The 11,909-nt window shown below is 48.0% G+C and overlaps 1 protein-coding gene across 1 annotated transcript in view; it reads left to right on the top strand.

The window, feature by feature from the left end:
- Positions 1–9,690: 9,690 nt before the first annotated feature.
- Positions 9,691–11,909, top strand: part of CUNH5orf49 (chromosome unknown C5orf49 homolog) — a 17,960-nt gene continuing 15,741 nt past the window's right edge. The window contains exon 1 of the mRNA XM_008834579.2: positions 9,691–9,936. Coding sequence (XP_008832801.1) covers positions 9,763–9,936 — 174 coding nt within the window. The 5' untranslated portion in view covers positions 9,691–9,762. The remainder of the gene's footprint in view (positions 9,937–11,909) is intronic.

The raw sequence follows: 11,909 nt of genomic DNA, 5'->3' as shown, positions 1-11,909 counted from the left end.
GGGAAGCCCGGTTCTGCAGTGCCGCCACACTGGGACATCCTGCAGTTTACCACCCACCAGTTTGCTGAGTGTGTTGATGGAGTGAGTGCCCCACCACTCCAGTGCATTCAGCACTTGCTGACTGTGTCCTGAGAAAGTCTTGTCATAGTGGGCTGTCTTGGGCTCCTAGGACATTAACAATAGTGCAGAATGCATAGATCACAGCTCTCCTGGTTTGGAGGCTGAAAGTCCATAGGCAGGCAGACAGGGCTCCTTTGGGAAAGCACCTTTCCTTCAGCTCCCCCCCCCCCCCATGCTTTCGTTTGTGGCAGCATAACTTACCCACCTCCTTGTAGGGTACAGGCCATCTTCCAGTTAGTTGGTGTGCATGTCAGCCTCTTCATGCAGCCCTGTGTGTGTTCATCTTCACATGGCTGTGTCCACGTTTTATAAGGATGCCAGCCATGTTAAGGCTAATGAAGGAAGAAAATGAAGCCTGCAAAATTTCCCAAGTAAAATCATATCCACAAATACCAGGGACTAGGACTTAAGTGTTTTCTTTATGCTACGACACAATTGAACCTGCAACAAGTTGAAATTATGTGTGTACATACAATGCTCAGAAAAATGACTCGCATAAATTAGCGAGGCCCTGTCTCAGATTTAAAAACAAAAGGGCTGGGGATGCAGTTCAGTAGTGGACCACTTGCTTAGCCTGTGCAAAGCCCTGGGCTCAGTCCTGGCACCACTGAAACTAAAGTGCACGTGTGAGTGCATGTGATAAGGTCACTAGTCGCATTTTCGTCCCATCATGTTCTTGACGCCTTCTTTGGATCTGCTTATCTTTGGAGAATGGAGACTCAGTGAACTCTAAGGTCACTTGTAAAGCTACATCTTGATTTTAGAAAAGAAACCATGGAGCAAATGCCAATTGAGCCCACGTTCCCAGGTGACTTGGTATTCCCTTTGGGTCTGGCGTGAGATCACGTAGCTGATACGTACCTTTTCACAGTAAGTAGACCATAAAACCTGGTGTTGATGGCTTCTGAGCTGAAGATGTCTGTGTCAGGCCCCAGAAACCCCTTCACACTTCCTTGCTGTAAAAGTCCAACCCTCTGACACTTTGCCTCTAGAAGCTCTGGCTTCCTCTCCAGCCTGACGTAGTTATCTTTCCCACTCTGGCCTCGACCCACTCACATGATTCACCCCTCCCATGGTCAGCACTCCCTTTATATGTCAACACTGAAATCTACAGCTTAAAGAGTGAGCCAAATGTAAATAAATAGCCACATCAAGTTATGACACTTAGAAACTCTAAAGGAAAGTACTGGCCAGCGTGTTTGGTGTATTTGCCCCAGTCCTCACCCACCATGCCCATCAGAATCCTGTTCTCTCCCCTGGTGCCCCTAGGGCTCTCCTCTACCCACCTCACATACTTGTTCACTACATAAGGAAAGTGCTGGTGGTGGTGGGAGCCATACAGTGCTAGCTAGAGGTCCAGAATGGAGCCCCTCCCTTGAGTGAGGAGATACAAATAGGTAAGTGAGCAGGGGGTGTGCCAGGGTGGCATGGAAGCACACAGGACCCCTGGGAATGTACAGGCCATGGGGAGTTATTTGGAGGTTGAGTTTTAGGACAGCAGGAGGGTCTGGGGTACAGAGGCCATGGCCACTGTTCTTAGTGCAAAGCAGGAGATAATTCCCAGAAAAGGAGGCCGCACTTAACCTTGGCACCATTCAAAAAAAATTTTTTTAAACCTGAAAGTGTTCATGTACAGAATGCAAATGATTTAGGCTTCACCCATAGGGGTGAATTTGACAAGTAGATAAGAAATCCAAGTTGTAAGGTGAACTTTCCTGCTTCTGAATGTTCGTGTCTGTCTCTGTGCCTGTAAACATTTCTAAGCTGGTAGTTCTTGGCATCGCATATTTCACAATTTTGAGTAAGGTATAATCTTGCTATATTTTAAAAAGTAAGTTAAAGAGAGAAAAATGGGTTAAAATCGCTAAGCCAAGCTGACTTTGGAAGCCACAGTGATAATCCTCGGCATGTCGCTAGGGGACAGCAAAGTGTATGGCATTGACTGGACTGCAGTGTTGGAAACCTGGGAGAGCGCGAGGGGAAGAGGCTGTATCTGTGTGTACACACCCGTGGATGAGGGAAGGGGGTCAGGAGCTGTGGGAAAGTAATGACAAACAAAAGGCCTTAGACTGGGAGAGAGCAAGCACTCCCCAGGGATGAAGAGATGCCAGCTGGAGGAGAGGTCCCTCAAGACCGGGATTCTTCCATCCTTGATGCCTAGTTCATTTGGGGTATATGGATTCTTGGCAAATAATTCTCAGATGGACAAAAATAGGAAGGACGTATTTGAGTGAATTCTGAGGAAACGCAGTCAGAAAAGGCTAAACCAAACAACAGAAAACAGCCCACTTCCTAGAGGACTGAAAATCCAGGGTGGGGGATGTCGGCTTCATAGTGGTAAACTTGGCAAACTAATTTCCCAAGACTCAGAATTCCCCAAAGTGAAAATGGACCCAGATCAGTGTGGAGATGATGGGCTGGTATGAACCTGCTTTGTGAGCTGTGTAGGCCAGTACCCGGAAAGTGGTAAATACTCAGTGAACATCGGTGCTGTTAATGGAACATGTGCCACTTTTCTTCCGCAGATAAGCTTTATTATGCTGCTCGGAGTGAAGCTTCACATAGGGAATGGGCTGTGGGGAGGAACACAGCCCACTTGCTGCTTAAGACATGTAGGGGGAACTACTGTGAGCTTCTGATAACCATCTTCATGGCTAGCACTGAGAATATAAAAGCACAGTGTCAGAAACTTGTGCTATTTGAAACCAAATGGATAACATGGGACATGACGCCCCTCTCTGACCTGCAGGTTCTGAGCCACATGTGGGACACCTCTGTGGCCTGCAGGTTCTGAGCCTCATGGGACACTGACACAGAAGTAGCTGCAATTCCCTGCCCAAATGCCAAGTGAGCCTCTGATGAGAGAGTTTAGGGCAGAACAGTAAAGGGTGACAGCGCCTTCCTAGGGTGGCTGTGTTTATTCACACAAGTTTCAGCCCAGCTTCATTGGGTTTTATGGTCTTCTACCTTTCCCCAGGTCCCCAAGAACCCTGCCTGTCCTTTGCTGGCTAGTCATCTGAGTTTGGTTTCAACTTGCTGCCCGAGTCAGAAAATCTTTATATATTGATATTCTTTGGCTATTTGACTCCATCAAAAGAAATTTTGCTTTTATATATTTGTCATACCATTGCTCAGAAAAGATAAATGTCTCTTCATTGACTCCCACAGTCTCTGGCATTACAACACTTTGTGGGCTGAACTGATATTTTGAGCTCTGATGTTTGCAAGAAAAAATATCTCTAGGTAACCCTACTGTTTTTGACTTATTATGGAAAACGTTGAGCACTCATAAGAGCTGAAATATTTGTATAGTGGATCCACAATCCCTTTATTCAGCATGAAAAATTACCTTAATTTTCTAATCATGTTTCTTCTTTCCTTTTTAATAGGAATGTTTCTAGAAACATCCAGGCCGTTTTATCATTTTGCCCTCTGTGCATTTATAATCAATACTTCTTTTTCTAACTACTCAGCCATTGCAACTAACAAAATTAATCACCTTCTACAGTTTCACATCTACACAATATTCTAAGTTCCTTATGGTGCCTCTGTACTTTATTGTATTTGAATCCTTATATTACTTTTAGCTATGAAGTAATTAAATCTCTGATAACTGACAACTACTTCTTTTTTCCCCCCACACAATTTTGAGATCATTCATTTTTTTGGAGAAATTAATTGGTTACCCTGTAGAGTGACACCCCCTCCACTGTTTCCCTGTCATATAACTTACTCCTGTGTCTGCTGTAATTCCTGTTGAGCTGAAAGTAGCATCTGGAATCCTGCTTATTCAGCTTCAATCCTCATTCATTCATATCCCCCCCCCTTCCCTCTCCATCAGTCTTTCTCCAATAGTTTTAGTTTCTGCTGCTTGTGGCTTAAATCCATTATTTATCCAGATGTTGTCAAAAAATAAAATGGTTTACTAACTCTATCGTTCCTTTTGACTATCTTGTATTTGCCTAGAAAGAAAATCTGTCGAGTGAGAGAGCCTGCTGTAAAAACCCAGTAAGGGCTGGGTTGGACCATCGATTGTTTTTCTCCCTTGGCAGTTGCATATCATCATCTAGCATTATGATAGCCAAACTGGTTAGAAGGCGTCCAGGTCAGTTCCTGTTCCATTGCTTTAAACGTTCACATGTGCAGGCTTCCAGTGGCCTGAAGGCCTCTGCTTCCTGTGTTCATGAACCAGCCCTGGCTCTTACAATCTTTCTGCCCCTCTTCCACAGTTGTCCCTGAGCTGTGGGTGGATGAGGTTCCAAAGAAGGGTCCTATCCTACGCTCTGCAGTCTCTTATTTACATTTGGCCAGTTGTGGCCTTCTGTGTACATCACACTCTGTTGTATAAGGAAGCTTTACTGGTGAGAGTTGAGGGATGCATTAGTTTTCTCTCTACCCCTTGTAGCAGTGGTGGCATTGAGCACAGGATCCATGCCAACTCAATTAAGCAAGGGCCCAAAGGGGAAGAGAGGAATGGGTGGTGGGCTGGCACTAAACTGAGAACTATTGGAGACTGATTGTTGCTGGGTGAGGGAGAGTGTGACTTACATATGGTCACTAGATGGGCTGACTAGACTCCAGTGAACGAATTTACACCGAAGGACATTTGGGTACAAATGCCTGAAGGACTTAACATGTATGGTAGGATACATGAGGTCCAGTGGAAGGATGGGGGAGGTATGATCAGGGAGGGGTTCTACATTTGTTTAAGAACTGTTGTATGAAATTACAAAAGCTCAATTAAATTATAATCCAATAGGGCTAGAGAGATGGCTCAGCAGTTAAGATCACTGGCTGCTCTTGCAGAGGACCTGGGTGTGATTCCCAGCCGCACATGGTGGCTAACAGCCATCTGTAACTCCAGTTCCAGAGGATCCAATGCCCTCTCTGACCTCTGTGGGCATTATACAACATGGGTGCACTTACATACAGACAGGCAATAAACTCATACAAAAATATAATATTAAAAACAATGATACCTGTGCTTTCCACTCCACTGACAATATTTGTCTTTTCACCAAGGAGGGGGCATCTAAGGTAAGAGCTTATTTCATCTCACCGTGGATCTAAACCTTGATCAAGTCAGATGTTTTTGGTGGATGGTACTTTCTTGTCATGCTGTTGCTCCCATTTTCCATGACTTGACAAATATTTGGAGACCAGTGTCAACAGGTTACAGGTGCCTGTTCTCTTGTCTTCATGATGCTCTCTAAATTTGGGGATACACAGCTGGGCCGCCCTCCTGCAAGTTAGCTACAAACATTTGCAACTCTAAGTCCATCCCTAACTCCAGACCATCAGGAAAAAGACCAATTGTAAAGTGAACTGTACTCCAGTTAACTTTAAGATACCTTAGATGCTATGAAAGTTCAATAACATTAGGCTACTTAAATGAGTTTACTTTGTCATTTTAAAACAGAATGGTTGCCTGTGCTGAGTCATAGAGTTTTCCGACAACTGAGTTTTCTCATCAGTGAATGGGTGGGTTTTCCTAGCCTCATAAGTCTGAGTGCATGAGAACTTTGGTTAAATGCAGAGTATACACCACTCATGATATTTGAAAGCCACAGCTAATGTGACCTGGTAGCAGCCTCTTCGGGCTTATCCGTCCCTGCCTCAGGCTAATGGAAGGGCTTCTGACCCAGTCTCTGGAGAGATACAGCGTAGGCGTTACCACTCCCTGTGGACTCTGCTTTCTGAACTCCCTTGAGTCCATAACATTCTTGTGAGGCGCTGGTTCACACCTCCTTCCAGAGAGATGCAGGCAGCGTTGTTCCTGGTCCATCAGCTCTGTAGTGCTGTGCATACAGTCATTGGTGTGCCCGTTGTCCACTAGGCTAGAACATTGTAAAAAGAGGTGCTGAATGCCAGTCCTGAACAGGCAAGAGGGAGACCTAAATTGCAGCTCTAAGTGTAAGTGCTGGAACGGGTCCTCGAAGCTTCATGTCCATAACGATTGGCATTTGAAATGCAGGCTGAACTTTTTGTCTCTATGCTGTCAGTTTGCCTTCTCTTTTCTTCAATGTATGTTTTATTGAATTTTTGTGCATTTCATACAGTGCATTTTAATCATACTTAGACCCCTCCCCTTTTTTGTACCCCTCCCCAGCCCTGCCACTGGATTTTGTGCATTCTGTCATATATTAAAGTCTATCCAGTCAAGTTTGGGTACCCAGATTTCCCTCAGTGAGAGTTCATCCACTGGAGCCTGGCCAGCTGATCTAGCACCACTCCTAAAGAAGACCAACTCTCCATCACCCAGCAGTGATCAGCTGCTCACAGTCTCCTCAGCTAAAGTTGGGGCTTTTTTTCCATTTCCCCATCTCTATGCTGGTTTTTGTCTAGGTTGAGTTTGCATGGGTCTTCTGCATGTTGTCACTATTGCTGTAAGTTCATATGAGCAAGTTCCCAGAAGCCTAGAAAACTTTCCTTGTGGTCATCCACCACCTCTGACTCTTACAATCTTTCCACACCCTCTTCCACAATGGTCCCTGAGCCCTGCATGGGCAAGGCTTGATATAAGCGTTGTATTTAGGCACACACACCCTGCAGTCACTTATTCTCTACATTTTGGTCAGTTGTGGCCTTCTGTGTTAATCACCCTTTGTTGCAAGAGGAAGCTTTGCTGGTGAGGATTGAGAGATGCATCAGCATTCTCTCTGCTCTCTGTTCCACTATGTTCCATGAGCCTTAGGTGTAGAGGTTACATTGTAGATGTGTCACTTAGGGCTGGGTATCTCATGAATACTGTCTTAGTTTCTTTCTTCATTGCTGTCACAAAACAGCCTGACCACTACCAACTTGGGGAGGAAAGGGTTTATTTATCTTACATCTCCCGGGTCACAGTTCATCAGGGAGCCCAAAGTAGGAACTCAGGGCAGGAACCTGGAGGCAGGAGCTGGAGCACAGGCCATGGAGGAATGCTGCTCACTGGCTTGCTCCCCTGGCCCCTGCTCAGCCTGCTTTCTTATGCAACAGGCCCACCTGCCCAGGGGTGGCACCACCCATAGAGGGCTGGGCCCTCCCACATCACTCAACAATCAAGAAAATACCCCACAGATATGACCACAGGCCAGTCCAATGGAGGAAATTCCCCAATTGAGGCTCTCTCAACCCAGGTGTGTCAAGTTGACACTAAAGCTATCCAGCACAAATACTTATTCTCTGTGTGTGATCAGTTATAGAACTCTGTTTTTCTATTGCTGTGATGTAACACTCCCACCAAAGCCAACTTGGGAGCCAGGGGTTTATTTGACTTATAAGTCCTGATCACAGCTCATCAAGGAAGGAAGCCAGGGCAGGAGCTCAAGTAGGAACCGGGAGGCAGGAGCCAAAGCACAGACCATGGAGGAGTGTTGCTCACTGTCTTGCTCCTCTTGCTGTGCTCAGCCTGCTTTCTTATGCAACACAGGACCACTCAAAAAAGTTCCTGAAACTAACAAGACACACATAATCTCTAAGACTATGGAAACAAAGCTGTGGGGAAACCTGCTGGTGATGCAGCTGCCTTCAGTTGTCTCCTGTAAGTAACCCTTCCTCCGTATTCCTGTAAGTATTCCCAATAAGCTCATTGGTTCAAGTTGGATGTTAGTGTAATTGTTTGGTTTTTCTTTGTCGGAGGTAAGTAAGGTAAGTAGATGTTTGTGTCATGTCTCTCCAGAAATGTCTCACGCCTCATCACCTGAGCACATCTGTGAACCTCCTTGTAAAATTCTGTTTTAGCAAAAGAGCCTTAGTGTAGCAAGAACCCCTCCCATTCTCTTTATCTGATCATTAGATTCACATCTTCCCCCTCCCCCAGGGAGTGCTGGATCACCTGATTTGTCTTCAGCCCAGATGCTGCCAGGTGAGTTTAGCTGGATCCCTGTACCCTGGTGTTTCTTTCCTTCAGGTAACTTCATGTGTACACCACCAACCTTGCTCGTTGGCTCGAATTTCTCACTTGCCCAGGCTGGCTGTACTTAAAGCCTGATCTGGATCTAGGGCTGAAAGACCCCACTGCAGTGATCCCTACACCTGCAGCCCTCAGACATGCTCTGTTTTCCTGTTGTTGCTGTGATACAACACTGACCAAAAGCAGCTTAGAGGAGGAGAGGGTTTATTTGGTAATCACTTCCAGGTCACAGTCCCTCACTGAGGGAAGTCAGGGCAGGAACATGAACAGAAACCATGGAGGAATGCTGTTTTCTGGCTCTCTCACAGGCTCATGCTCAGCTAGCTTTCTTAGACAGCTCAGGACCACCTGCCCAGGGATGATGACACATGGTGGGCTGAGCCCTCCTATATCAATTAACCATCAAGACAAACTCTCATACCCTTATACACAGGCCACTTTCTTCTGGGAAATCCCTCAGTTGAGACTCCCTTCTCAGGTGATCCTAGGCTGTGTCAAGGTAAAGCTCACTAGGACACTGTGTTTAAAAGCGTCATTAGTAAAGTTTTCTTTTAATAATAACGAAAGGCCACCCACTGAAATTGAGGCTAATAAATCACACCTGAGTAGCTGTGAGCAGGCTTTTTACAAAGGAATGATTTCAGTCTGGGTTAAGCTTTAGCAGAATTCCCGTGATAACTGGTGGCAAGTACTTTCACCTTCCCGGTACCTACCATATTACCTATGCAAGGCTTGCAAAGTCAATGACCCTCAGCTGACTTCTTGTGCCTTGTCTTTGGAAAGGCTGGAGGAGAGCCAGTGGACTGCAGAGGGTTTATTTAGATTTTATTTTTGCTAATGTTTTCATGAGGACAGAAACATTACTAGGCATGCCTTCGGGCCGTCTGCTCATGCAAGAAGGCTGAGGACCCTCTGCTTCACAAGAGGGGTAGTGCCCTGTCTCCAAGCTCAGGGTTGATGCCTGCCTCTCCATGAGATTCCTAATGAGGCCCAATTCTTTGAGTCTTTGGGTCATAATGGGAAAGTTTCTGGCCTTTTTCTGACTCATGGTCCACTTGGACAATCTTGCCTAGGGAGAAGGGATGTGTTCTCAGGGGAAAGGAGGAAGGAGGGTTCATGGAACTGAGGGAAAGCTGGACAGAACTGTCTGAAATCCTGCCTGGGAGCTCTGTTAGGTAGTTACCACCGGATGTCTCCAGAAAAGAAAAGCATTTCAAGTCACCAGCCAATAGCAGGTACGCATAGACAGAACTACCCAGGGATGGGGGAAGGGTGTTCCTGCTTCCACTGTCCTGTCATGTCCCCCCACCTTCCATCCAACACCTCACAGAGGACTCCACCTCTAGTGCCACAGTTACCACCACTCTGCTCCTGAGAGTGTCCTGCCTGCTCACACTTGAAAGTTGGCATGTTTGGACATGCTGAGGTACATGTGTGGGCCGTTGCTTTTATTTGCTTTACACCTTTTCATCGTACTTGTTCGGCAAACGTTTATACACGTGGACGTCCTGTTTCTATTGGAGAGCATCACCCTGGACCCTCTGCAGCCGTCCTCTTCCTCAGTTGCCCTCTCCCAGGGTGTGACCTGAAGGCGGGGGGTGTGAAGCACCACCCTACCCCCACCCAGCCTCTCAACCTGCCCTGTAGCCAAGCAGCAGTTGCCAGGCAACAGCGAGTGCAGACGCCAGGCAGGACAAAGGCGCCCTGTGGCGAAGCGCTGGGCCTGGGCTCCTGGGCGGGAGGGAGCGATGGACCTGAGCAAGGTGAACGAGGCGGAAGAGGAGGAGGAGGAGACCATCACCGCCGATGCGCTGCGGGGCAGGCCCCGGCCTCTGCCCATCTCTGCCATGCCGGCCTTCAGCTACATCCCGCTCCGGCGCGAGGACCCCAAGGAGCTCAGCTACTTCCTCCGCCAGCGCCAGGTGAGAAGCCTTCGCCATGCAGACTGGGCTGGGGAGAGGAGGGGGGGCCACCCTGCAGGGGCGACGCGGGTAGCAAGGGAGGGTCGCAGAACACTGTGGGGCGAGGGGTTGGGGCCTGGCCCCTAGGATGGTGCCAAGGACGAGCTGCCAAGTGTTGGGGACAAGGTCTGAAGCGTAGGGTCTCACTGTTGGGGGGTCGGGAGCCTAGGTGTTACGGCAGGGCCCACAGATCTGGCCACAATGGTGGGGCTCTCTGGAGGGTCAAAGGAGCCCTGAGGCGGGGTTGCTTGATCAAGAGCTTGGTTCTGGGCCATAAGTTGCACTGTTCTGGATTTGAGGTCTGGGGCAAGGCTGCATGGAGGTGGAGGGGCTGGAGAGATGCGCAGACACTAGGGGCCAGCCTGGTTAGCAGGCAGGAGAGGTGGGGTGAACTTTGGCTGAGGCACAAGGACCCCTCTGAGGGAACATGACCACCACATAACCACAGCCCCTTAGGAAGGAGGATGGGCAGGGTGAGCCTCATGCCCGTGAGTGTGCTCTGCAGTCAGGAGCTGGGAGACCCTGAGTCATAAGGGAACAGCCAGAGCTGAGTTGGGCCCTGGTGTTCAGAGCAATTCCTGGCGAGCTGATCTATAGTACTCTTTCCCGAAAGGTGGAGGAGCCACTATGTGTCCGCACTCCTAAAGAGCAGCTACTACCAGAACACTAGGTCACCCTCTCTGCCCTGGATCTGGTGAAGGGTCACTGAAGGGCTGGAGATGCCTGGCTGAGTGGGGCTCAGCTTCCTGGGGGTCTGCAGCTTCAGGTCCTGTGACTCCAGTGACATGTTGATAAGGTCCAGGGTGTGGGAAATACCCACCTGTTAACTGAAGAAAACAATGAGAGGTGCAGTGTGAGACAGTTGGACTGGGAGTGGTGGTTGATTCCTGCCTGGTACCACTGAGCACTTGATGCACCTGGAAATGGCTCTGTGGTCTACCGCAGCCATCGAGCAGAGCCGTGCCTACCAGCCACCAATGCAGAAGCAGCAAGTTCAGACCTCCTGGAATGTCTGTTCTTGCCTTTCACCATTAGACAGTTGCTAAACCTCTTCAGTATGTCTAGCTTGGAATGCACGAGGCAGGGTGCCATTACTAAAAATGCACACTAAATAGGTGTGCTTGGCTCCAAGAAGTAATTGAGGACTTAGCTGCCCATCTTTTTGCTATCCTGTGGCACTCATGAGTTGCTCCAAAGAGGGAAGTGACTTAGCCAAGTGCCGGAGAGGAAGCAGTTTATTCCTTCATAGCATGGCAAGCATTCCTATAAAATATGGTCTTCCTATCCTCCTCGGGCTGGCAATCCCAAATAAACCCCCTTCCTTGCCAGCAGATACAAAGTGTCAAGCACACATGGTGCTCAGCCTTCCCAGCAATGGGAATCTTTCTTGATTTAGAAAACTGTTAGTGTCTGAACCAAAATTCACCTGGTCGAGTCCTGATGCCTAGTACCACAGAATGGGAACTTATTCATAGGCTTCTAAAGAGGTAATCAAATTAAAGTGAGCTGTAGGGGTGGTTCCTAATCCAGTGTTCTTGGTGTCCTTATGAGAAAGGAAGTTTGCGTGGCAGACTTGCATAAAGGAGGAAAGCTATGAACAGACACGTGAACACAGCCAAGTACGAGGCCTGGAAGAGAGCTTCCTTCACAGCCTTCTTGTAGGACTCACCCCGAGGGCTCTTGATCCCTGCTGCTAGCTGCCAACACCATGAGACAATATATGGCCATGGTTTAAGATCCCTAGACTGTGGGGCTATTCTGGCAGCTCTGTCACACTAAGATAGCAACCATAAGTCCCAGCCTGCTCTCAGGAGGGTCTGTCGTACCTAAGGACACCTCTGATTGAGCAATATGGAAAGACAGAAGGAACAAGTTGCCGGGGGGGGGGGGGTGGGACGAGGGTTGTCATGGGTTTGGGCGGAGGGTTAGGGTTG

The sequence above is a fragment of the Nannospalax galili genome, unplaced genomic scaffold (assembly GCF_000622305.1).
Source record: "Nannospalax galili isolate Female #2095 unplaced genomic scaffold, S.galili_v1.0 scaffold197, whole genome shotgun sequence".
NCBI classification, from domain to species: Eukaryota; Metazoa; Chordata; class Mammalia; order Rodentia; family Spalacidae; genus Nannospalax; species Nannospalax galili.
Note: the sequence above shows the minus strand (reverse complement) of the source record. Positions and strands in the feature narration are given on the sequence as shown.